Source organism: Mustelus asterias, chromosome 11 (assembly GCF_964213995.1).
Source record: "Mustelus asterias chromosome 11, sMusAst1.hap1.1, whole genome shotgun sequence".
Lineage (NCBI taxonomy): Eukaryota > Metazoa > Chordata > Chondrichthyes > Carcharhiniformes > Triakidae > Mustelus > Mustelus asterias.
Genome location: NC_135811.1, coordinates 100,653,980 through 100,681,634, shown reverse-complemented (window position 1 = coordinate 100,681,634; position 27,655 = coordinate 100,653,980). Strand labels below are relative to the sequence as shown.

The window sequence follows — 27,655 nt, the reverse complement described above, 5'->3', positions numbered from 1 at the left end:
TGCACTGCCTCTCTGAAAGAGCATTTTACCCAGGCTCCCCACTCCACTCTATCCCTGTAACCCCGCACATTTACCATGGCCAATCTACCTAACCTGCACATCTTGGTACACGAAGGGGTAATTTAGCATGCCCAATCTACCTCATCTACACAGGATCAAATTAATGCAGCCTGCTGGCTATCAGACTGGCTGATGACAAAAGTGCAGATAACCCAATATAAACCCACATTAGAAAGTTTTTCCACAAAGGTCAGAAATGACTTCAGCTGATCATTGACCTTCCGCTCTTAAAGGTTTCAGTCGCAAAAACTTTTACCACTGGGTTGGCACGGTGGAACGGTGGTGCCACATTCTCCCCGTGTTTGGGTGGGTTTCCCCCCCGGGTGCTCTGGTTTCCTCCCACAGTCTAAAGATGTGCCGATTAGGTGGATTGGTCATGCCGAATTGACCTCAGTGTCAGGGGATTAACTGGGTAAACATGTGGGGGTTGTGGGGATAGGGCCTGGGTGGGATTGTGATCCGTGCAGACTTGATGGGCTGAATGGCCTCCTTCTGCACTGTAGGGATTCTATGATTCTAAAACAAGAGATGGGATGTATAGAGAAATAATGTATACAAATGTATTATTCACAACATCACAATGACAACCAACAGTTAAGCATACCTCCTTACTTGTGACACTAATATCAATTACGGATTTCATGAGGACAGTTATAGTTTAACGAGAATGGGAACACTGATTAAAGTAAGAGTAATGAAATTGAAGTCACATTTACTTCCTTAATCTTCTGGTTACACTCTCATATTCACCTCTTGCCAAATGTTCAGCCATAAATTAAACCTTATAAGCTGGGCGGCACGGTAGCACAGTGGTTAGCATTGCTGCTTCACAGCTCCAGGGACCTGGGTTCGATTCCCGGCTTGGGTCACTGTCTGTGTGGAGTTTGCACATTCTCCTCGTGTCTGCGTGGGTTTCCTCCGGGTGCTCCGGTTTCCTCCCACAGTCCAGAGATGTGCAGGTTAGGTTGATTGGTCATGTTAAAATTGCCCCTTAGTGTCCTGAGATGCGTAGGTTTGAGGGATTAGTGGGGGGATATGGGGGTAAGGTCTGGATGGGATTGTGGTCAGTGCAGACTGAATGGCCTCCTTCTGCACTGTAGGGTTTCTATGATTCTAGTCCTATCTGCCTGAGACTCAAGTTAGTTAACAGAGCCGCTGTTTGGAAATTCCTTGCATGCTTTTCTTTAGGCCAATTATTTTTTCCACTCCCTTGAACTTTCTATCTTTGCCAGTTGATAATCTGTCATGTTTTACACTCCCCCTTAAATCAGAGTTATTATTCTTTCTTGTTTGGTCATGTCTGTCATCTCATTTTCTGTTGTGTTCCAGTTGCTCTTTTGATCAGTCTGAAGAATTCTAAGCTCGCTTCCATCTCCACTCACAACCAATACAGAGCTGCTGATTGTAAATTTACTTTAAAGACCAGTCAAGTGGTCTTCAAGCCCTTTCAGTGGTTACTCCCTTCTCGAACCTTGCCAGTACGGTCCTGTGACTTCCCGGAATCCTCCTTTTTATCCCGATGATCCAGAGAAAACTGATCATTTTCTCCACTGTATTCTCAATGAACATTCCTCCATTCTGCAAATTCCCCTCCGAACTATGTGGGCGGCACAGTGGCACAGTGGTTAGCATCGCTGACTCACAGCGCCAGGGACTCGAGTTCGATTCCCGTCTTGGGTTACCATCTGTGCAGAGTTTGCACGTTCTCCCCACGTCTGCGTGGGTTTCCTCCCACAGTCCAAAACACATGCTGGTTAGGTGCATTGGCCATGTTAAATTCTCCCTCAGTGTACCTGAACTGGCGCCGGAGTGTGGCGATTAGGGGATTTTCACAGTAACTTCATTGCAGTGTTAATGTAAGCCTACTTATGACTATTAAATAAACTTTAAACACCATCCTGACTTGGAAATGCATTGACATTCCTCGATTGTCACTGGGTCAAGATTCCAGAACTCCTTCCCTAACAGCACTGTATGAGTATCCACACCACATGGACTGCAGTGGATCAAGAGAACAGCTCATTCCCAATGTCTAAAAGATAGCCAGGGACAGGCACAAATGCTGCCTTTTCCAGCAACTCCCACATCCCATGAATAAAATAAAATCTATTTGACCAACATCCACTTTAGTTCCTGCCAGATAATGATAAGAAGTGGAGATGTTTATTAATGATTGCACAATGCACAGACCCATTTGTATCTCCTCAGATACTGAAGCAGTCCATGCCCACAAGCAGCAAGACCTGGACATCATTCAGGCTTGGGTCCAACAAAAGAGAATCTAACCATCTCCCCTTGACATTCAACAACATTACCACTGCCAAATCTCCCACCATCACTATCCTGAGCTTACCATTGACCAAGAACTTAGGTGGACAAGCCACATAAACAACTCTGGTTTCAAAGCAGGTCAAAGGCTTGGAATTCTTCGACTCATAGAATCATAGAATCCCTACAGTGCAGAAGGAGGCCATTCGGCCCATCGAGTCTGCACCGACCACAATCCCACGCAGGCCCTACCCCCACATATTTTACCCGCTAATCCCTCTAACCTACGCATCCCAGGACTCTAAGGGGCAATTTTTTTAACCTGGCCAATCAACCTAACCCGCACATCTTTGGACTGTGGGAGGAAACCGGAGCACCCGGAGGAAACCCACGCAGACACGAGGAGAATGTGCAAACTCCACACAGACAGTGACCCAAGCCGGGAATCGAACCCGGGACCCTGGAGCTGTGAAGCAGCAGTGCTAACCACTGTGCTACCTAACCACTGTGCTCCCTAAATTCTGTTCACAATTAGAAGGCAGTCAGGAATTTGATGGAAAATCCCCACTTGCCTGGATGAGTGCAGCTCCAACAACAGTCAGGAAGCTTGACACCATCCAGGCAAAGCAGTCCACTGGCATACCATCCAGCACCTTAAGTATGTAATCACTTCTGGTGGACAATGGCAGCAGTGTATACCAAATGCAGGATGTTCTGCAGAAATTTGTCAAGCCTTCTCCAACAGCACCTTTCTAACCCTCAACCTTCACCAACCACCTAGAAGAACAAGGGCAGCAGGATAATGGGAACACCAGCATCTGCGGGTCACACAACATGTTATATATCAGCGCTCCTTCACTGTTGCTGGTTCAAAATCCTGGAACTCCCTTCCTAATAGTGTTGTCGGTTGCCTACATCGTATGGATTGCAACAATTCAAGAAGACGGTTCATCACTACTTTCTCAAGGGCAATAAGGAATTGGCAACAAATGCTGACTATGCCTGCGATGTTCACATCCCATAAAATAATTTTAAAAAAATTCTCTGGACTCCCAATTAAAATCCTAGTTCTGATGGTATTGCATTAATCACCTTCAATATACAAGAATCTGAACTTAAATTGTCCCATGACATTTCTTAAATGAGTCTACCACTCATTCTTCTCACAATACAGTATGTGCATATTGTCCCCGGGAAAGGCGACCCTTATTCTTTCAACAGTCACAAAGACAAACCATAATTCTCTAAAGTTGTGAAAACTGCAGTTAATATTGAAACAACTCACTACCCTTAAGGTACTTTCAGCTTGGCTATTCCCCTCAATACCTTGATTATTTCTCTTCATTTGACTATGAAGATAAACCAAGCTATAGACACTTCACCAAAACCTAATAGATGTCTGGAAACATGAATTTCTGAGTAAGTCACAATGATATAGCCTTGCCACCATAACTACCCGCACAGACATCAATCATAATTACAAGTCAAAAATGACCAAAGGGGTTTTCCTGGAATCTGTTAGTTCCCACACACTGCTCCATCCTTCTTCAGCTTGTGTGACCTCTGCCTTTATTACCCAGTACTTAACATTCCTTACTTCACGAACACAAGATAATTATGCAGCAAACCCATCTTCCTTCATCTATCCCGCAGACACTTGAACCCGCATTGCAGTACCCAATTATCTCTTAAACATACTTGCATCTTTAGCATGTTCTTCACAACCACTGAACGTCTCAAAATGCTTTACAGAAAGAATATTTGAAGTGTACTCATTGCCGTAATGTAGGGAATGTGGCAGCCAGTATGTAGATAGCAAATGCCCATAAACAGCAATGTGACAGTGATCAAATAATCTGCCTTCGTTATGCTGATTTGGGGATAAATATTGGCCAGGACATTCAGGGATAATTCCCCTGCTCTGATTTGAAATGGTGCCATGGGATCTTTCCTATCCACCCAGGCAGGCAGCAGGATAATGGGAACACCACCACCTTGATTTAATGTCTTATCTGAAAAAAGCTGAATTGTAGAAGAAAGCTTTTCATTTGATAAGTAACCTTTTTGACAAATCTCCTCCAATCTCTCATCTAACAGTTCAAACTATACCATGCTCGGGAATAAACCCATCAAACTTTGATACCCATTTATTTGTCTGCATCTCCAAACTGCAGAACCTCTTAATTGCAATTCTCTTGGAATCGTCAGGTTTTTAAGAGCAAACGTAGCATTCCCTAATCACTCCTCTTGACTTACCTTATTTTTTGATTTATGCTCTCATTTGTAATCTCCTGCACCCCAGTCCTCGGCCTTTCACCTTCATTTTACAATTTTGGAAAAAAAAGTCAGAAACTACTCTTTATCTGCTAGACCACAGAAGGAAATAAATACGACCGGCAGATTATGACACAAGATAGCTGTTGTTTTTGTGAAGTGCTTACTGTATCCCCCTCATTATACATTCTCTTGAAGTCTGAGGACAGAACCGTTGCATATAGCAGGTAAAGTAAAACACAGAAGACAGCAGCGAGTTTCAGTTTTAATAAATAAATCATAATTTGACTGATTGATTTTGTGAAAGTGAAGTCAAATCAAGGCATTATTATCGAAAGTGTTCTGGATGGATTAGCATCTCTCTGGAATTTGAAATCATTCATCAAATTAAATTTGAGCACATACACAAACACATCCCATCAATGGGTCTCCTGTCCCTGTTTCACTGAATGAGGAAATGTGCTTTGTTGTATTCAGTGCAGGACTGATATTTGGCTGAAAAATAAATGTGAAGGTTTCTGTACAATTCCCCACCCACGTGCGATTTGGAAGAGCTAATGACATATTGTTTTATTCAGTACAGTGGTTTAAGAATAGAAAACAAGGTAAGATGTTGTTCGGAAAGGTTATGGGCGGCATGGTTGCACAAGTTGTCAGCGCTGCTACCTCAGGGACCTGGGTTCAATCCCAGGATGACTGTCTGCGTGTTATCAGCTTGCCATCTCTACATCGACTATCGCAGGTACCTCAAGGTTTGCCCGACTTGCAGAATCACATTAATAAGTTGACAGCAGCCAGATGGTGGCCTGGCAATGCCCTCTGGCACTGCTCCTTGGCACAGGTTAGCACTACCAGGTTGGCACCGTGCACATTCTCCCCGTGTCTGCATGGGTTTCCTCCCACAGTCAAAAGCTATGCAGGTTAGGTAGATTGGCTATGCTGAATTATCATTTAGTGCCCAGGATGTATGGGTTTGGGGGGGGGGGGATTAGCGGGTTAGATACATGGTGTTATGGGGATGGGGCCTGGGTAGGGATGTTCTGTTGGGGAGTCGGTGCAGACTCGATGGGCTGAATGGCCTCCTTCTGCACTGTAGGGATTCTATTGAGAGGAAGAAGTTGGTATTTGTTGTAGTGTGCATATTAAACAAAAATAATCACAGCGTCAGATATTTTCTTTCCCCAAATATAACTTACTGAATTTCAGGAGATTTGATCCGAACAGATGCACAGGAATCTAACACAAAATGATTCTAACAGAAAATGTTAATTTGGTGAGTGGAAGGTTTCTTACCTCCTGCGTCAGATCAAGAGAGCAACACCCACTGCCAGATACTTGAGAAAGTGGAAGTGGTGCATTAACTGTAGGCACTGACCTTTGGGTGAAAGATTTCTCCTGAGCACCATTCACATGTTTAGGCAGACACAGCCACGTGCAGGCGATGGCTGATGCGCGACAATCAAGCACGAGGTACAAGGCTTCAGCGATTGAAGGCTTTTATTGACAAACAATGGAACTATCTAACACGAGTACACCAATCCAGACTGGAGGGGTCCCGCCTGAGCAGAGGGTCTTATACCTCTCCCCAGGAGGCGGGGCCCGACCGGGATGTGCCATAACAACATCCACCACAGGTATATTAATCCCACAGTGTAAACACCCTAACCCAACAACATTATAACAACCCCCACAGTGGCAACCCCCTAACCCAACAGTAACATTGGCATAACCCCACAGTGGTAACCAACGATGGTTCACCACATTCACCCCTCCTTTAAAAACAAAGGCCGGCGGGGTGCGAAAACAGGTCACATATATACAAAATTCACAAGTCCAGACGGTCTGGAGGACCGCACCGTCGCTGTGATCTCCTCAACACCGGTTGCGACACCGGAGCAGGTGCTTGCGGTGGCGTTCTCTCCAAAACAGCGTCCGGCTGTCCCCTCGAGGACTCCCGGGCCGGTTGACCCTGGTGAGGCGGTGGTGCAGGGAATCCTGGAACCTTCTGTGGTGGCGCCGATCTCCGAGTCTCAGGCAAGCTGCACATGGGAGTATAACTGTTATGCACTGGTCCCGGTGCTGACCGTGCCACGTCTGGGGAAGAAAGAAGTGATAGGGGATTCGTGACAGGGGGTATAGGAGCGACAGGAGTTGCTACGTCCCCTGCGGGCGCCAGGTCTCGAATCAAGACCGTGTCCTCTCGCCCGTCAGGATATGCCACATAGGCATACTGAGGGTTGGCGTGGAGGAGTTGGACCGGTTCGACCAAGGGGTCGGACTTGCGAGCCCTCACATGTCGTCGCAGAAGGACGGGTCCTGGGTACATCAACCAGGCTGGTAAGGAGATCCCCGAGGACGACTTCCGAGGGAATGAGAACATCCTCTCGTGGGGAGTAGCATTGGTTGCCGTACACAGGAGGGAGCGAATGGAATGAAGCGCATTTGGAAGGACCTCCTGCCAACGGGAGACTGGAAGGCCCCTGGACTTCAGCGCCAATAGGACAGCCTTCCAGACTGTAGCATTCTCCCTCTCCACCTGTCCGTTACCCCTAGGGTTGCAGCTCGTGGTCCTACTAGAGGCAATCCCGTATGAGAGCAGGAATTGCCTCAAGTCGTTACTCATGAACGACGAGCCCCTGTCGCTATGTATGTAGCAGGGGTACCCGAACAGGGTAAAAAGATCACTGAATGCCTTAATCACTGTGGCAGTCGACGTGTCTGCACAGGGGACAACAAACGGGAACCGGGAGTATTCATCTATGATATTGAGAAAATAGACATTCCGTTCCGTTGAGGGAAGGGGGCCCTTAAAATCCATACTCAGCCTCTCGAAGGGGTGAGTGGCCTTGACCAATTGTGCCCGGTCCAGTCGATAAAAGTGCGGTTTGCATTCCGCGCAAATCCGACAGCTTCTCGTTACTGACCTGACATCCTCCACCGAGTAGGGCAGGTTGCGGGCTTTTATGAAGTGGTAGAGCCGAGTGACTCCAGGATGGCACAGGTCATTGTGGAGGGCCTTCAAGCGGTCCTCCTGCATGATAGCGCATGTTCCGCGCGAGAGGGCATCCGAGGGCTCATTGAGCTTCCCTGGACGATACATAATATCGTAATTATAGGTGGAGAGTTCAATTCTCCACCGCAAGATCTTATCATTCTTGATCTTGCCCCTCTGTGTATTACTGAACATAAACGCCACAGATCGTTGATCCGTGATCAGGGTGAACCGCTTCCCCGCCAGGTAATGGCGCCAGTGTCTGACGGCCTCCACAATGGCCTGAGCCTCCTTCTCCACCGCTGAATGCCGAATTTCGGGACCTTGAAGGGTGCGGGAAAAAAACGCGACGGGCCTGCCTGCCTGGTTTAGTGTGGCGGCCAGGGCGAAATCCGATGCATCACTTTCCACCTGAAAAGGGATGGATTCATCCACCGCGTGCATCGTGGCTTTCGCAATGTCGCTTTTCAAGGCCTTAAAGGCCAATTGGGCCTCCGGCGTGAGTGGGAAGGTCGTGGACTTGATGAGCGGACGGGCTTTGTCCGCGTAGTTGGGGACCCACTGCGCATAATAAGGAAAGAAGCCGAGGCATCTCCTCAGTGCTTTTGTACTAGCGGGCAAGGGAAGTTCAGTAAGGGGGCGCATACGGTCTGGATCAGGGCCGATGACCCCGTTTTCCACCACGTATCCAAGGATAGCTAACCTGCGCGTACGGAATACGCACTTCTCCCTGTTATAGGTCAGATTCAGGCGAGATGCAGTGCGCAGAAAGTTCTGGAGATTCGTGTCATGGTCCTGCTGGTCATGGCCGCAGATGGTGACGTTATCCAAGTACGGGAAGGTAGATCGCAACCCGTTCTGGTCCACCATTCGGTCCATAGCACGCTGGAAGACCGAGACCCCATTGGTGACACCAAATGGAACCCTAAGAAACTGATATAGACGACCATCCGCCTCAAAAGCCGTGTATTGTCGGTCCACTGGGCGAATGGGGAGTTGGTGGTAGGCAGATTTAAGGTCTATGGTGGAGAACACCCGGTACTGCGCAATCTGATTGACCATATCAGATATGCGCGGGAGAGGATACGCATCCAGCTGCGTATAACGGTTAATGGTCTGACTGTAGTCGATGACCATCCGGGGTTTGTTCCCGCTTTTAACCACCACGACCTGCGCTCTCCACGGACTAGCACTGGGCTGTATGATCCCTTCTTTGAGGAGCCGCTGAACCTCAGATCTGATAAAGATCCGGTCTTCAGCGCTGTAACGCCTACTTTTAGTAGCGATGGGCTTGCAGCCTGGTACCAGATTCTTAAATAAAGAAGGTGTGGTGATCTTTAGTGTGGAAAGATTGCATGCGGGGCGCTTTGGGCAATTTGGAGGCTGTGGCTGATTCCCTACTGCCAGCGAAGGGAGTGGCCCACCGTACTGTAGGATCACACTCTTCATGTGGACCATAAAGTTTAGTCCGAGGAGAATTGGCGCGCAAAGGTGCGGCAACACAAGGAGCCTGTATCGCTCGTAAATTGTGCCCTGCACCTCTAGGGTTACCATACAACGTCCTTGGATCGGTACAGACCGGGACCGTGATGATAGAAATTGTCTGTTTGGCAGGTAGAACCCGGAGTCCACACCTTTTTGCAGTGTCAGGGTGAATAAAACTCTCGGTGCTCCCACTGTCAAACAGACAATACACAGTACGACCATTTACCTTGATGTTCATCATCGAACAGTCAAGCCTGTGATGCTTTGTCTGGTCCAGAGAGATCGACGCCACCGTTGGCCCCAGGGCGTCACTGCATGCAGCCGAGGTTGATACTGAGGACCCCTGCTGGTCGCTCCTGGTCGTCGTCGACCATGATGGCCGCCCCCATGAATCGCACGTGGGTGAGGGCGCCAAGCGTAGCGACTCCTGGTGGTCATCCTCCTCCTCCGTCAGCCACGATGGTGCCGTCCTGGATTCGCACGTGGTCGGGCCTCGCGGGTACTGCGACGCTGAAGGAGATTGTCTCCGCTCTGGAGGGTCACAGGCTGCACTGCCGTTCTTGGGCTTCGACCTGCAGGCTTTAGCATAGTGCCCCTTTTTACCGCACTGACTGCAGATCGCCGTTTTTGCTGGACACTGTTGCCGTGGATGCTTGGCTCCTCCGCAAAAATAGCATCGCTGGCCGCCTGGAGCTGCTGCCGTCGTCGGGTCGATATGGGAGCGCGAGCCCGTGGGGCGAGGAGGGATTTGTGCTTGCTCCTGCCACGTTGTCTCCACGTGGTCTTCGGGGTACAGAGCCAAGCTTTTCGACGCTGCCTCCAGCATCTCAGCCATCTCCATCGCTTGGGTCAAGTTGAGGTTCCCTTTCTCCAATAGCTTAAGCCGGATGTACGGGGACCCTACCCCTGCTACAAACGCATCGCGGGCGAGGTCGTACATATACTGCTCAGCCGACACCGCTTTGCAGTCGCAGCCCCTGGCAAGCTGCAAGAGCTCATTGGCGTAGTCCTCCATGGTTTCGCCCGACTGCCGACGTCGTGTAGCGAGGAGGTAACGAGCGTGAATCTTGTTGGGTGGTCTGGTGTATCGTTTCTTCAAGAGCTCGATGGCCCTCGGGTAAGTGGTGGCCGCACGAATCGCAAGATAGACCGTGTCGCTTACCCTCGCGTGGAGGACCTGGAGTTTGTCGTCGTTCGTAGTAACTGCTGCAGAGGCCGCCAGGTAGTCCTCGAAACACTTCAACCAGTGGTCGAAGGTGTTAGAGGCACCGACCGCACGTGGGTCCAGCGTCAGACGCTCTGGTTTCAGCATTTGCTCCATACTCTCTTTACTGTCGAGAGTTTTGTGTTTGTCAATAAAATTGATGCGCGACAATCAAGCACGAGGTACAAGGCTTCAGCGATTGAAGGCTTTTATTGACAAACAATGGAACTATCTAACACGAGTACACCAATCCAGACTGGAGGGGTCCCGCCTGAGCAGAGGGTCTTATACCTCTCCCCAGGAGGCGGGGCCCGACCAAGATGTGCCATAACAACATCCACCACAGGTATATTAATCCCACAGTGTAAACACCCTAACCCAACAACATTATAACAACCCCCACAGTGGCAACCCCCTAACCCAACAGTAACATTGGCATAACCCCACAGTGGTAACCAACGATGGTTCACCACAATGGCCTAGTGGTATTATCACTGGATTATTAATCCAGAAACTCAGCTAATGTTCTGGGGACCCGGATTCGAATCCCGCCACAGCAGATGGTGGAATTTGAATTCAATAAAAATATCTGGAATTAAGAACCTACTGCTGACCATGAAACCATTGTCGATTGTTGTAAAACCCCATCTGGTTCATTAATGTCCTTTAGGGAAGGAAATCTGCCGTCCTTACCTGGTCTGGCCTACATACAACTCCAGAGTCACAGCAATGTGGATGACTATCAACTGCCCTCCAGGGGCAACTAGGGATGGGCAATAAATGCTGGCCAGCCAGCGACGCTCATTTCCCACGAATTAATAAAAAAGCTCAAAATGCAGGCCTGGCTTAGAAGTTATCTACAACCAACATTCCCCAAAAAAACAAAGGAATGTTATTAAGCCAGTTGCTTCATGTGGGCCCTTGCTGTGGGCTCACTTGTAACAATGGTGACCTCACAATCAGTAAATTAACTGCTGTAATTTCCTAGTTACATCTGCACATTCTGAAGAATCTTTCCTTTGTGTATACATGTGTTAGTTTTGAAATGACCACAACCCTCATTGGTGAATGCCTGATGTTGAAGGCAGATGAGCTTACAAACAAGGACACCTAACGACCAGTTTCTGACACAACCTGAAACATTGGTTGGAGTTTTACCGCCTCGCCCGCCCCAGTATCGGGGCGGGCGAGGCGCGCAGAACGGCATTCTCCATCGGCCTTGGCCAGATCTTACGAGCCTCGGGCGGGCAAGGCGGTAAAATTCCAGCAATTAACTCGCTTTCTCTGTCCACAGATGATGCCAGACGCTGCTGAGGGTTTCCAGCATTTTCCATTTTTATTTCACATTTTCAGCATCCACTGTACTTCACGTTTGCACAGGTAGCAACCAGTTGTTCTGGTTGAGCCTATCCCTCACTGTATGACCCAAGTTCCTCACACCACTTCCTTCCTCCTCTACTATCCCAGTTTCTAAAGAGTGATTGAAAGGAAAAGGTTAATTTTGGAAAAAGCTCTGAGAGTTCCTTCTCTGACCCTCAACTTCAATGAAGCAGTGGAGAAAGCCTGTGACTGTAGCTCCTTCACCTCCCATATAATCCACTTCCATTTCTTCACCTTAGCTGTATTGCAATGGTAACTTCTGACTTCCGGGAACTATTTTCCCCCCCCCCCCCCTCATATTTAGGATACACAGCGATCTTTAGGATGACAATAAGGCTAATGGAGTAAATGTAAGACACAATCATAGAATCCCTACAGCGCAGAAGGAGGCCATTCGATCCATCGAGTCTGCACCGACCACAATCCCACCCAGGCCCTATCCCCATAACCTCTACTTATTTGCCCTACTAACCCCCTGACGCTAAGGGGCAATTTAGCACGGCCAATCAACCTAACCCGCACGTCTTTGGAGTGTGGGAGGAAACCGGAGCACCCGGAGGAACCCCACACAGACGCAAGGAGAATGTGCAAACTCCACACATTCAGTGACCCAAGCCGAGAATCAAACCTGGGTCCTGTCGCTGTGAGGGAGCAGTGCTAACCACTGTGCCGCCCCAGAATGCCCTCATTCTTTGTTCAACTTTCAGACACAAAATAGGAAACCCCATGATACGGGAGGAAGAGGGAAACACCCAAGGACAATGTACTTTTGAGCTTTACACCTGGCACATTGGATCAGTTACTCCCAATTAGAAAATAACAGTTTTATAGTCATAGTTTTCTGCTACCTGCATTGTTTGTTGAGGGTCCCTGGTGACAAAGATAATATGACAGCATTGGGATACCAGGCTGAAGCTTTTAAGCCAATAGGGAACTTGTCTCATAGTTGAAATCAATGTGCATCTGTATAAATGGCTAAAGAAAATTCCACATTTCACCTAGTACATTGTAAGCTGTTGTCTATCTCAGCATTACCTAGCCATTGCATAGCACACAGCAGACAGTGCTTGCAGTATATTCATGCCCTTAAGTACCTTCCAACCTCTAATTCTTCAAGCCTACCATTGCTACTTGTGGTGAACTATAGATGGTTACCACTCTGGGTACTGAACCATAGATGGTTAGCACTATGGGTACTTGTACATATGTTACTGTTGTTACTGTTGGGGTTAGGGTTGGGGTGTTCTACCTGTTGGTATTGTTCTGTGGTACACTCCGGTTGGCTCCGCCTACCTGTAGGAGTATAAAGGTCACTGCACTGCCGAGTGACCCTTAGTCTGGGATTGTATTGTTATGCAGTATGCTCCATTCTTGTTACTAATAAAAGCCTTTATTTCCCGGGTACGATCCAACCTCCCGAGTGATTTAATCGCGCATCAATTTTATTAGTAACAAATTTTGGTTGAAAATAAAAACCGTGGAGCAAATGTTAAAACCCGATCGGCTTACCTTAGATCCGCGTGCAGCTGGAGCGTCGAACACTTTCGACCATTGGTTGAAGTGTTTCCAAGATTATATCGACGCCTCAACAGCCATTCAAAACGACGCCGATAGATTGCGGGTCCTCCACGCAAGGGTAAGCGACACTGTGTATGCAACAATCCGCGATGCCCAAGACTACAAAGGGGCCATCGAACTACTTAAGAAACTGTACAACAAACCGCCAAACGAGATTCATGCTCGACACCTACTAGCCACTCGACGGCGGCAGCCCGGCGAAACGACGGGACAGTACCTGCGCGAACTTCAGCAGCTAGCCAGAGCCTGCAATTGCAAGCCAGTGTCAGCGACCCAGTATACTAACGATTTGATCCGAGATGCGTTCGTGGCGGGAATCGGCTCATCCTATATTTGCCTGCGGCTGCTAGAGCAAGGTAACTTAGACCTAGCTAAGACGGTGGAATTGGCTGATGCGATGGAAACGGCCTCCAGAAGTCTTGAAACTTACCCCACCGACCACGAGGGAACATCGTGGCAAGTACAGCCACCGACTCAACTCTACCCAGCGGCTCCTAGGAACTGCGCGATCGTGCTTTCAACCTTGGACCTGACGGCGGTGGCGGCTCCAGGAGGCCCGCGGTGCTATTTCTGTGGATTGGCAAAGCACCCTCGTCAGCGATGTCCGGCCAGAACGGTACTTTGCTCCGCGTGTGGGAAGAAAGGGCGCTATGCTAAAGTGTGCCGAGCTAAACCACCCTCGAAGCCAAGCAGTGCGGTGTGTGACTCTCCAGGGTCTGTCTCCTAGTCTCCAGCTTCGTTGAGGTCTTCCACCACGTGCGATTCACGAGCGCCGCCATTCCTGAGGACAACGACGCAAGACACGTGCGACCTGCGAGTGCCGCCACTTTCAACGCCATCGACCACGTGTGATCCATGGGCGCAGCCATTTTGGTCGGCACCCACCGCAGACGACCAGCAGGGGTCATCATCATCAACCATCTCAGCTGCCTGCAGTTGCACTCAAGATTCAACGGTGGCGTCAATCATCCTGGACCAGGCCAAGCCTCACAGACTCGACAAGTCCATGATGGGCATAGAGGTAAACGGACGCCTAATACATTGTCTGTTTGACAGCGGGAGCACGGAGAGTTTCATTCATCCTGACACCGTGAAACGGTGCGGTCTCCGAGTACAGACTGTCAGACAGACAATTTCTATGGCGTCGAGGTCCCGATCTGTTACCGTTCTTGGGAGCTGCGTGGTAAACCTAACGGTGCGGGGCACAGTTTATGAGAACTTCAGGCTCCTCGTGTTACCGCACCTTTGTGCTCCGATACTCCTGGGACTAGACTTTATGGTCCACCTGAGGAGTGTGACCCTGCAGTACGATGGGCCACTCCCTCCACTTTCAGTGGGAGAACAGCAGCCTCCAAATTGCCCAGCGCGCTCCATGTGCAGTCTCTCAGCACTCAGAATCACCCCGCCATCTTTATTTGAGAATCTCGTGCCAGGCTGCAAGCCCATCGCAACTAAGAGCAGGTGTTACAGCGCTGAGGATCGGATCTTTATTCGATCTGAGGTTCAGCGGCTCCTCAGGGAAGGGATCATTCAACCTAGCACTAGCCCATGGAGAGCACAAGTCGTGGTGGTTAAGACTGGAGACAAGCCCCGGATGGTCATAGACTATAGTCAGACCATTAATAGATACACGCAGCTGGACGCGTACCCTCTCCCACGCATATCTGACATCGTCAACCAGATTGCGCAGTACCGGGTGTTCTCCACCATCGACTTGAAGTCAGCCTATCACCAGCTCCCCATTCGCACAGAGGACCGAAAATATACGGCCTTTGAGGCGGATGGTCGCCTCTACCACTTCTTAAGGGTCCCCTTTGGCGTCACGAATGGGGTCTTGGTCTTCCAGCGTGCAATGGACCGAATGGTGGACCAAAACGGGCTACGGGCTACCTTCCCGTACCTGGACAACGTCACTATCTGCGGCCATGACCAGCAGGACCACGATGCCAATCTCCTAAAGTTTTTACGCACTGCGTCTCGCCTGAATCTGACCTATAACAGGGAGAAGTGTGTATTTAGCAAGCGCCGCCTAGCAATTCTCGGATACGTGGTGAAAAACGGGGTCCTTGGCCCTGATCCAGACCGTATGCGTCCCCTCCTTGAACTTTCCCTACCCACTAGCATCAAAGCACTGAGAAGATGTTTAGGCTTCTTTTCGTAATACGCACAGTGGGTTCCCAATTATGCGGACAAAGCCCGTCCGCTCATAAAGTCTACCTCTTTTCCCCTGGCAGCAGAGGCTCGCTTAGCCTTTGAAGGGATAAAAGCTGACATCGCGAAAGCCACGATGCACGCTGTCGATGAGTCCATCCCCTTCCAGGTGGAGAGTGATGCATCTGATTTCGCCCTGGCCGCCACACTTAACCAGGCGGGCAGGCCCATCGCCTTTTTCTCTCGCACCCTCCAAGGCCCTGAAATTCGGCACTCCGCTGTGGAAAAAGAGGCTCAGGCCATTGTGGAGGCCGTCCGGCATTGGCGCCATTACTTGGCTGGAAAACGATTCACCCTGCTCACGGACCAGCGGTCCATGGCGTTCATGTTCAACAACACGTTAAGGGGTAAGATCAAAAATGATAAAATCTTGAGGTGGAGAATCGAACTCTCCACCTACAACTATGATATCATGTACCATCTGAGGAAGCTCAATGAGCCCTCAGATGCCCTGTCGCGTGGAACATGTGCCAGTGTGCAGGAGGACCGGCTACAGGCCCTCCACAATGATCTCTGCCATCCGGGGATCACTCGGCTCTTCCATTTTGTAAAGGCCCGGAATCTACCCTACTCCGTAGAGGATGTCAGGTCGATAACTCGAAGCTGCCATGTATGTGCTGAATGCAAGCCGCACTTCTACCGACCTGACAGGGCACACCTTATTAAAGCCACTCGCCCTTTTGAAAGACTGAGTGTTGATTTCAAGGGCCCCCTTCCTTCGACAGATCGGAATGTGTACTTCCTCAACGTGGTTGATGAGTACTCACGATTCCCTTTTGCCATTCCCCGTTCAGACATGTCCGCTGCCACGGTTATCAAAGCATTGCGGTATCTTTTCACCCTGTTTGGTTACCCAGTTATATCCACAGTGATAGGGGTTCGTCGTTTATGAGTGATGACTTGAGGCAATACCTGCTCTCAAAAGGGATTGCCTCAAGTAGGACTACGAGTTACAACCCCAGGGGTAACGGGCAGGTTGAAAGAGAAAACGCTACAGTCTGGAAGGCTGTCTTACTGGCGTTGAGGTCTAAGGGTCTTCCAGTCTCCCATTGGCAAGAGGTACTTTCTGATGTGCTCCATTCAATCCGGTCCCTCCTGTGTATGGCAACCAACACTACCCCACATGAGCGGATGTTTACCTTCCCTAGGAAGTCTTCCTCTGGGACCTCACTGCCGTCTTGGTTGACGTACTCAGGACCTGTCCTCCTGCGGCGGCATGTTAGGACCCGCAAGTCCGACCCTTTGGTTGAACAGGTCCATCTCCTCCACGCCAACCCTCAATATGCCTATGTAGCATATCCTGACGGGCGAGAGGACACGGTCTCGATTCGAGATCTGGCGCCTGCAGGGGACCTGGAAACCCCCGTCGCTCCTGCACCCCTGGTTAGGGGCCCCTTGCCCTTTATCTCCCCTCCTGACACGACATGGGCAGTATCGGGACCACCACTTAACCCTCTTACTCCCGTGTACAGCTTGCCTGAGTCCAGGAGATTGTCGCCACCTCGGGGTGTTCCTGAGTCCAGGAGATTGTCGCCACCTCATGGTCCACCCGGTCGTGAGGAACTGGAGGAGTTACTGGACACCACCTTGGAGAGAGGGTCATCACGGTCACCAGAACCGGCGCTACCGCCAGTGTTGCGGAGGTCGCAGAGACGGTGCAGCCCTCCGATACGACTGAACTTGTGAATACATGGACAGTTCGTACTGTTTTCTTTTGCCCCACCGGCCTTTGTTTTAAAGGAGGGGTGAATGTGGTGAACCATTGATGGTTACCACTATGGGTACTGAACCATAGATGGTTAGCACTATGGGTACTTGTACATGTTACTGTTGGGGTTAGGGTTGGGGTGTTCTACCTGTTGGTATTGTTCTGTGGTACACTCCAGTTGGCTCCGCCTACCTGTAGGAGTATAAAGGTCACTGCACTGCCGAGTGACCCTTAGTCTGGGATTGCATTGTTATGCAGTATGCTCCATTCTTGTTACTAATAAAAGCCTTTATTTCCCGGGTACGATCCAGCCTCCCGAGTGATTTAATCGCGCTTCACTACTGCAACAGGCTGAATTCATTGTTTGGCAGCATTCACAAATGTAGTTTTACATCATTAGTCAATGACCAGAATCCACCTTTGGGCAGTCCGTTTATTAATCTACTACTGAAGATATCTGTGGCCCACACATTGAAGTGGAAATATTCAGCAAAGTGTGGCCAGGGACGTTACAGTTTAGGCAAGATAGAAGTGAATGCAGGAGCTGTTGCTGTGGAGTTCAAGTTGGAGAGCCTTCACGTCTTTATTAATCAGACTGATGCATTATTTTGATAGCAAACAATAAAATAGCTTTAGAAGTAAATGCAAGAAATATTTGCATTTCACTAAGCAACCTAACAGCTAAACAAGACAAAGTACTTAACCATTTAGTTACAAAATAGCATTTCTTTGATTTGATTTCGATTTGTCACATATATTGGTATACAGTGAAAAGTATTGTTTCTTGCATGCTATACAAAGCATACCGTTCATAGAGAAGGAAAGGAGAGAGTGCAGAATGTAGTGTTACAGTCATAGCTGGATATAGAGAAAGATCAACCTTATGCGAGGTACGTCCATTCAGAAGTCTGATGGCAGCAGGGAAGAAGCTGCTCTTGAGTTGGTTGGTACGTGACCTCAGACTTTTGTATCTTTTTCCCAATGGAAGAAAATGGAAGAGAGACTGTCCGGTGAGTATGGGGTCCTTAATTATGCTGGCTGCTTTTCCGAGGCAGCGGGAAGTGTAGACAGAGTCAATGGATGGGAGGCTGGTTTGCGTGATGGACTGGGCTTCATTCACGACCCTTTGTAGTTTCTTGCGGACATGGGCAGAGCAGGAGCCATACCAAGCTGTGATATAACCAGACATTTTATAACATTTACTAACCCTTTACAGATTTCCCAACACTGTATGCAACCATTACCGTGGCCATGTTATTAAAACAGAACTCAATCGCGCAACTGGTGGACCACAAAATTACCAGAAGAAAAACGACCTGTCATTTTCGCTGTGTATTCTTTTGTTGAAAAACGCAGATGTTTCACTTGGAAAACAAGAAGCAATCGTAATTTCACCATTAGTCTTCAAGTTGCACCCTTTGTCAGTCCTGAGCAGATGGTAACTGCACACCCAAGAACAGCTTTCTGGTAAACTACCCACGTAACGTTTCTGGCCATTGAGGGCCCTGCTATTCATTCTTGGAGAGCACAATTGTGGTCTTGTTGGTGTTAGTGTACATTTAAGAAGGTTTTGAGAGTTCTGAGGCTGCAGTTTAGTTTTTAGTTTTAGCAGGGGCATCAAGCAGGAAATAAGCTGAAGTCTCTCTCTCTCTGTTCTATTTGGAAATTCTGCTGGTTATCTCAAGGTAACGCTTTGCCTTCTGGAAGGAAAATGCAGGCTTCGAAAAGACCCAGTTCCAGGCAAGTGAGATTTTAATCTCTGCTGTGTTAAGCCTGTGAAAAGGGTTTTGTCTATGAAAGGTTTTGGTTTGTTGGAACAGCTCAATATTAAATCAAAGGTTAATACATTATTATGTTGTTTTCTTTTTTTTGTAATTGATAAAAGATATTGCTAATTTTCTTTCTATACATGTTAACTATATTCTTAAATGAACTTTGTTTGATAAAAGCTCTCTCGTGGTTTGTGGAATCATACCTGAAGTGAAACATAGCATGGTCATTATAGCCAAATTCAAGATGCAAAACTTATGGTGTAGGCAGTCTCCATAAAGTACTTTGGAGTTTCTAAACTGAGCCATAACAGTCTACAATTCAGCTGCTATGCATCCATGCCACTGGTTAGAATAGGGGCTGTCACAATTTCCCCCTTTATCCAGAAATACCGAAGTGAACTGTATTGCCAAAGACCGGAGAGATCAACTGTTGTGTCATCACCAAGAACCACTCTAACCTGAAAACAGCAGCCACTAGGTAATGACAGGCCTGGAGGATAGGATGGTCCCCATCGCAGGTTTTTGAAATATGAGTTTCAACTAAAAAATTAATGTGCTAAAGGCAGAGTATTTTAAAACCTGGTGAAGTGAAATTAACACGGCAGTACACAAAGTGTTAAAATCCAGATATAAAAATAGCTCATCTCCCAGGACAAGAGTAAAATTGAAGCAGGCAGCCTTATTCAAGGGGCAATGTGGTTGGCACAAACTCAGTGAAAACATTTGATAATCTAATAGAGATGGATCATTTCAAATGGGACAGCTAAAACATATCTCTTTATGATGTGCTCCTGTCATTGACTATACTGGCATTGAATGCAATGCCTTAGCCTTTTAATCACATCTGCTTAAAGGACGTGGTATTTGGGTAACATTCACATTCACCTAGCTTGAAATGGGCTGCAAATTTCTTCTTCAAGGTGGCCTTTCTGGATTTTTATATTCTGTATTGCGGCTAATTAATGTAGGTTCTGCAGAAATGCTGCAATAAACAAGATCGTTCAGTAACCAACTAGAACTGATGCTTGATGTATGAGGAGTGATTGACTAGGTTAGGATTGTTTTCGCTGGAGTGCAGATAAACGAGGGGGGATCTTATAGAGATTTATAAAATTCTAACAAGAGTAGATGCAGGGAGGATGTTCCTGATGGTGGGGGAGTCCAGAACCAGGGGTCACAAGGGTAGGCCATTTAGGACAGAGATGAGGGGATATTTCTTCACCCAAAGAATGGTGAGCTTGCGAAATTAATTACCACAGGAAGTAGTTGATGCCAAAACACTGAACATATTCAAGAGGCGGCTGGATATAGCACTTGGGGCAAATTAAATCAAAGGTTATGGGGCAAATGCAGGATTAGGCTATTGAGTTGGATGATCAGCTATGATCGTAATGAATAGTGGAGATGGCCTGAAGGGCCAAATGGCCTCCTCCTATCTTCTATGTTTCCAACTTAACAGAAGCTTGACAAATTCAATAGTGCCAGGTCCGAGGTTGATAAACATCTGTTGAAAAACAGCATAAGCATTATCTGGTTAAACTCCAGAACTGCACTGCATAATCCGAATGCTCCTGATCAAACTTGCCGCTGGACTTGTAATCCAGAAACCCAGGACAATGATCTGGGGACCCGGGTTAGAATCCCACCACGACAGATGGTGAAATTTGAATTCAATAAAAATCTGGAATTAAGAATCTACTGATGACCACGAAACCATTGTCGATTTTCGGAAAAATCCATCTGGCTCACCAATATCCTTTAGGGAAGGAAATCTGCCATCCTAACCTGGCCTGGCCTACATGTGACTCCAGAGCCACAGCAATGTGGTTGACTCTTAATTGCACCTCTGAAATAGCCTAGCGAGCTACTCGGTTCAAGCGCAATTAGGGATGGACAATAAATGCTGGCCCAGCCAGCAAGGCCCACATCCCATGGATAACAAAAAACTGCTGCAAACTAAGAACCAGGGGTCACAGTCTGAGGATTCAGGGTAGACCATTTAGGACGGAGGTGAGGAGACATTTCTTCATCCAAAGAGTGGTGAGCCTGTGGAATTCATTACCACAGGAAGTAGTTGATGCCAAAACATTGAGTGTATTCAAGAAGCGGCTGGATATAGCACTTGGGGCGAATGGGGTCAAAGGTTATGGAGAGAAAGCAGGATTAGGCTATTGAGTGGATGATCAGCCATGATAGTAATGAATGGCGGGACAGGCTCGAAGGGTCAAATGGCCTCCGCCTATCTTCTTTGTTTAACTACCATGAAGAGCCTTGTCATGCAAGATTTAGCAATTCTTCAGACCTCTGCTTGTTTGCCTGAAGGTATAAGATACGTGTTAGACAAGTGCAGCTTACGTTCTGAAAGGAAGCATGTATTTGTACTCTTTTCCCAAATATTGGATGTAGCAAAGTAACTTTCCATCAAAAATTAAACAATTGCAGCCTGTTAATATTTGCCAATTTGGACTGGTGTCAACTGTTAATTTCAGCAGGTGACTTCAATACTTGTTCACTTTGAACCAGTCCTTGACTGCATCTGGTCAACAAGTATTCCAACAGCAGATACTGAAAGGTGACTTTCACCCCATCTCTTTGTGCTTGGCCATGGATCTATGAACCCACCCAATCATCTTCTCCTCACCAAAGTTTGAAAGACAACTACATGAACAGAGTTGGGTTCAAGAAGTCAAATGAATTGTAGATTCGAGTGGGAAATTCTTCAATTCTAACGCTGCAGCAAAAAAGACAAGGTGCTATTGAAACACTGCTATGTAACCCTCATTGTCCAACTGAGTAGTGTAACTGGTTCCATATATAACACTGACATGCTGAGAAGGTGTGAAACTGTTGAATTTCTTTCTCTTCTCAGTTATTTTTACCCTCCCTTCTTTCTTATGTCCATGATTACTTCACAGGCTTCCAATGATCGCACTTAAGTTGATCACCGGAAGGCTTGCAAGGTGCTCTATGAACTCCTGGAACAGATTGGGAAATCAGAGATATGAAGCAGCTGCTGAACATCCCGTGCTTCACTGGAAAAGAATATGATCAGACTTGAGAGAAGCTCAACTTTCTCAGAGAACCCGTGGAGTGACAAACTGCATTAATGACAAAATTACATTTTCACCTCAGATATGTCAGGCAAGATTCTCCAGTCTCCCTGCCACATGTTTACTGCCGGTGGGTGGTGGCACGTTGTTTGTTAGCGGCGGGATTGTCTGGTCCTGCTGCTGTCAATGGGAATTCCCATTGCTGTCGGCCCACGCTGGCGGGAAACCTACGGGTGGGGGTGCGCTGCCGGTGAGAATGGCCGGAGAATTCCGGCCAATGTTGCTAGATCAAAAATCAATTTGCTTCATTGGTGGTTCTCATGTTCAGTCAAGCCAATCTCCTAACTACAATAAGCACGGTAAACTAACAGTCTTTCTCAGTTGTCTTAAGAAAATAGCATTCTTTCAGTAAGGTTTTAATGATTTGATGTACATGTTAAACACATGCATGAAATGAAGCACGTGACTGTAGCACATACAGGTTGATCAGGGTACACAGGATATGAAACCAATTGACAAAAACACAAGGATAACGCATATATACAGAAAAGGCACAACACTGAATACCCAATGTCCCCACTGGTGATGTCCAAGGAGTGGCCCTGGCTTGTGGCCCTGTGCTAAATAAAAAATGCAATAAAAGTGGAGAACAAGAAAGGACTACTTAACTCATCAAAGCTCATCCCTAGCTTTATTATTACAGTAACCAACTGTATTCTGGACATTTCAAATTATTTTGTCTCAACAGCTCTGTGTAACATACCACAGATACATAAGGCTCCTAGAGACTCAATGAATGAATGTAAACAAAAGTCGCAAACATATGTTCCCAGCAGGGAAGCTGAGTTTGGAGAGAGTGCAGCTTGGAGATCTGGCTGAGAGTCCCGATTCCATAATCTGCATTCTCTGTCAGTGTGGCTTCCGGCTGGATATGCAAAACCGTCCCCAAATTGTATAATGAATAAGTAGCAATACACAATTCAGTGTCAAACATAACGATGGTTTTCTGACAAGTTTGTCCTGCTCCCAGCCTACTTCTATGATGTGAAAATTGGTTGATTAACAGAGTGTGAATGATATAAATACGCAAGCTGATGCCGACAGGCATTAACCATAATGTAGATCGACATATCCCAACAGCATCAGATGCATGTGAGGAATTTGCATTTGTCAGTGAATATTACTTCCTTTCTACCTAGTTAGGTCTTAGGTATTCAAAGGGCAGCAATGGCCTTTGCTGCCACCCTGCGTCCCAGTGGGAGGCCCAGATCAGTTATCGCTAGCACTGTTTTTGGCTTGGACATGGCAGGCAACTTCACCAGTTCAGAAACCTGTTTCAGAAAAAGACATAAAATGATGTCAGGCAGAAAACACCTTCAAACTGTAAAACAATACACTGAGTGACAAGACCTCATTCTGAAATCTGTAGGCACATTTCACCCCTGAAAAAACTGCAACTCTATATGGTTAATTGACCACAAAATGTAAGTGCAAAAGTAGGCCATTCGGCCCATCGAGTCTGCTCCACCATTCAATGAGGCCAAGACTGAGCTGACGGTTTTTGACAAGAGCTTGCTCCAGTTTGGAAACAGGAGTTTCTAGTGCGCACACTGCAGCCGGTCAGCTTTTGAAAATCGAAAGTTCAGGCTGTAGCTGGAGGCTGTCAGCAAAGGAATTGAATTTTAAAGAATGGCATAAACTTTCACCACTTCACGCGGCAACTTTTATAACATTGCACACATACAGCAAAATAATAAAGAAAATTCTTTTAAGTTCTTATTCCAGTAGATTGTCCAAGACTCTCACAGAATTAGCAATGGGCATTGTAAAGAAGGGAGAACAAACTTGAATTAATAAAACATCTTTCACAAGCCAACTCAAAGTGCTTTACAACCAATTCTGAAGTGTGATCTGAAGTGCTGTAGGAAATGCAGAGGCCAATTTGAGCACAGCAGACAGACTTCAATGAGCAGTAATTAAATATATATTGTTCTCTTGGTGCATTTGTTCCTGGGCATCTTCTTCGGGGTGGATTTCTTTCATTCTTGCCCCAGTTTTTCACTGATACTGAATTCTCTCATTGTAGCACAGTCATTTGACGAGTTAGCAAATGTTACGACTTTTAACTTGAAACCAGCTTTGTACTTGGTTATTTTTGCCTGAGGACATATTTTGGTTTGTCATTTTCCATGAGTGTTCTACGTGTATGCGTGCCTTAAATTCCCACACATCATCTTAGCAACAAGGCCTACATTGCTTGCTTGTGTAAAACATACATTTCTAAGGCAAAAAATTGAGATTGCCTCCTGTTCCAAGTACAGAGTATCTTAGCACAAGGGGGGGGGGGGGGGGGACGTATATGCCAATAATGGCGCTAATCATGGGGGGGGGGGGGGGGGATGTATATGCCAATAATGGCGCTAATCATGAGTTTTAGTGCCGATAAAAATGGGGATGAGTTTTAGTGCCGATAAAAATGGGGTTGTCCCATACGGCATAATCTACGGTATATTTTGTTTCCTGCTTTTTCAGGAGGATGAATGGCATCTTCATGTTATGCAAAATTAGGCTGTAAAATGCAATGACTCCTTCATTCCGATTAAGAATAAAGAATGATTACATACTAATTTTTTTACAGAAGATTTTCATCAACCTTTTCATGATAGGGAGGGGTGGGGAGGGAACTACGTTCGCAACTGCCTGGAGCTTCTCTGCATTTTTGAGCGATTCTGGTTGGTTTGAATGATCTGTTTTAGGACATACATGTGCAGATTGGCCAAGACCATAATTTAGCATGTTGAACGCCTGGCCAATTCTGATGCAGTACACAGACAATCTGGTTGAATAAGCCAAGTGCTTTGAACTTGTGGCGATCCACGATGAAGGAATTTTGCAAAACGGACGTGTCTTGCACATCTACTCTATAAACACTGTACAGTAAACTCACACTCTATCAACCAGAATTCTCCACCAACCAAAATTTATGATCCCCTAATAAGAATAGTCACTTTACCAACTGGAAAGTTTTTTAAAGTTTTATTTTATTAGTGTCACAAGTAGGCTTACATTAACACTGCAACGAAGTTACTGTGAAAATTCACTAGTCGCCACACTCCGGCACCTGTTCAGGTACACTGAGGGAGAATTTAGCATGTCCAAAGCACCTAACCAGCACGTCTTTTGGACTGTGGGAAGAAACCGGAGCACCCGGTGGAAACCCTCACGGACACGGGGAGAACGTGCTGAGTTCGCATAGACAGTGACCCAAGCCGGTAATCGAACCCAGGTTCCTGGCACTGCGAGGCAGCAATGCTAACCACTGTGCCAACCTGGTGCAATGGTGAACTTCTCTGAAACGTTTACCCATAAACGTATTATTTTATACTTAACGTACGATCGAAGATTTAAAAGTAAAAAAAAACTGCTCTTTACTCCCTGAGTACTTGCATATTAGTTCATGCTACAAGTATTGTGCTGTCTTCCATTGGTAAGTGAAATTGTTAATCAGAATTTTTGATTAACTGAGACCATTTGTTCCCTGTGCATGCTGGATAATAAATTTTTTTACTGTATGTAGAAATTGATCCTTTAATTTAAAGAACACAATATTTTTATCACTCATGTTGGTCATCAGTCAATCTCTAGTTTTGACTTACCATGGTAAAAGGCATGAACTGGAGAACGCTACCACGACTGCCCTGGTCCAAACACTCCACACATTCTTCCATGAACCACTGAACAAACTGGGTGTGTGGACCAGCCACCTTTGAACTCAGGATCGAAGAGATCAACAGGAACAAATTTGCTGGAAAAGAGATTGAGAAAATCCATGGGCCAATGTCCTGCCTCTTGTTGACTAACTTCATCTGTTCAAGCCTTGCAGAAAACCTCTCATTTTTAAAAGAAAAAAAAAGCCGGGAGATTCTCCCACAGAGGGATTCAGAAGATGAAATTTTAACAAGTTACTGGCTTTTATCCTGACGTTATATATCTTGCTGTCTTGTATGACATGGATTCATAAGTCACTGATCACAGCAATATAAACGTAGAATATAATCACAGAATCCCTACAGTGCAGGAGGAGGCCATCTGGCCCATCGAGTCTGCACCAAACACCTGACAGCACACCTCACCCAGATCCACCCACTGCCCCCATCCCCGTGACCCTGCTAATTATCCTGCCAATCCCCCTAATTTACGCTCTCGGGACACTAAGGGGCAATTTTGCATGACATTCTTGCAAGTTTAACTTTTGGGTTTTAACTGCTTTTAAGAGCAAGGAATGCTACAGCTCAGTGGCTAGTCTCCTTTTTAAACATGGGAATATAATGAATTTGTTTAATTCTAGTTTTTCAGGAATAAAGTTATTTGAAGATAGTGCAAATAAGTCCATTTTGGTTTCTTTCCCCAGTTTTCTTCCCAATACTTAAAGGCACTGGCTCGTACTAGGATATATTCCACTGATGTCAACTGCCCAGACTGACTTGGCCATTCTATGCATAAGTTGAGCACTGAGTGGCAGTGAGTTACCTAACCATGTGGTGCATTGTAGCTACATTCCGTTCTTTTTTTATTCAACAATACAGAGAGATTATTGGACAGTGATTACAGCAATTATTAAGGGACCAAAGGGATGGCACTTAAATAAATTCCAAGTGCTAATCTAAAGTTCTGTATTGGTAAATATTAAAGATCCATTGCACTATTTGGAAAAGATGATGGGAGTTTTCCCCAATTGTTCTGCCCAACACTTTCTTGTCAACCAATACTGCTAAATACTGCCGAGCTAGTGTGTGGAATCTTGCTGTGTACAAACAGATGACAATTTTTGCCTAGATAACACTAACACTGAAAAAGTACTTCAAGATTCCTTGAGGGTGCGAAAGGTGCTAGCTCATTCCTTTTTCCATGAATCAGAATCGGTACAAAAACATCCCTAACTTACTTTCAAAGCAAATTGGCAGCCTGTAGAAGTGGGGACCCACAGCCTGAGTTCTGATGTAAGCCTCTGTCACACAGTATAATGACATTGGGAGTTTACCAATAAGCACTCAAACAGCTTGTTGCAGTCTGAGTTTATGGAAAAACCGCTACTGTTACAGTTCCACGGCAAGAGGAAAAAGCTTCTTCCTCATCATTTCCATCATCCAGAAGCTGTCACCGAATAAATATGATACAAGTGTTCTTACCCTCTCAATGATTGCTCAACTTCCTTTTTCGTAAGTAAAGTTCTTTCCCTCACGCAAGTGGAATAACTCAGGAGAGAGATTACTCGAGTATTGAAGAACAAAGGGGGCGCGATCTTACCGCTCGACACGCCGGTCGATTGGCACCCGGTTTCTCACCCCTCGCGACCTTGCCAGCCCCGCTTTGCTGGCGAAATCAGCCTATGGCTTCTGTGTTGCACAGAGTGCTGCAAATTCACGTAATTTAGCGTTTTCTCATCCTTTCTACACTTCGAATTTGTTTGCGAAAATTCCACCCACCTCCAAGAAAACCCCAACTGAAAATTCAATTTAGCAACCGATTGAAATACCCAGCAAAACTTGCTCATCAACCAAATCCCAAAGTTGGAGTACTGATAATTCAGCAGAAATGCTGGATGCCAAAACGGGTAAAATGCCTTAAAACTAAGTGGACAGTAAGCAGTTTGCAAAGAAAGAACAAACAATT

General features: G+C 46.6%; 1 protein-coding gene across 1 annotated transcript in view; it reads right to left on the bottom strand.

The window, feature by feature from the left end:
* Positions 1 to 22,331: 22,331 nt before the first annotated feature.
* The window catches only part of med24 (mediator complex subunit 24), a 62,196-nt gene continuing 56,872 nt past the window's right edge, over positions 22,332 to 27,655 (bottom strand). Inside the window, exons 25-26 of the mRNA XM_078224116.1 lie at positions 25,639 to 25,787; positions 22,332 to 23,313 (exon numbers count right to left, since the gene is read on the bottom strand). Of these exons, the coding sequence (XP_078080242.1) occupies positions 23,197 to 23,313; positions 25,639 to 25,787 (266 nt within the window). The 3' untranslated portion in view covers positions 22,332 to 23,196. The remainder of the gene's footprint in view (positions 23,314 to 25,638; positions 25,788 to 27,655) is intronic.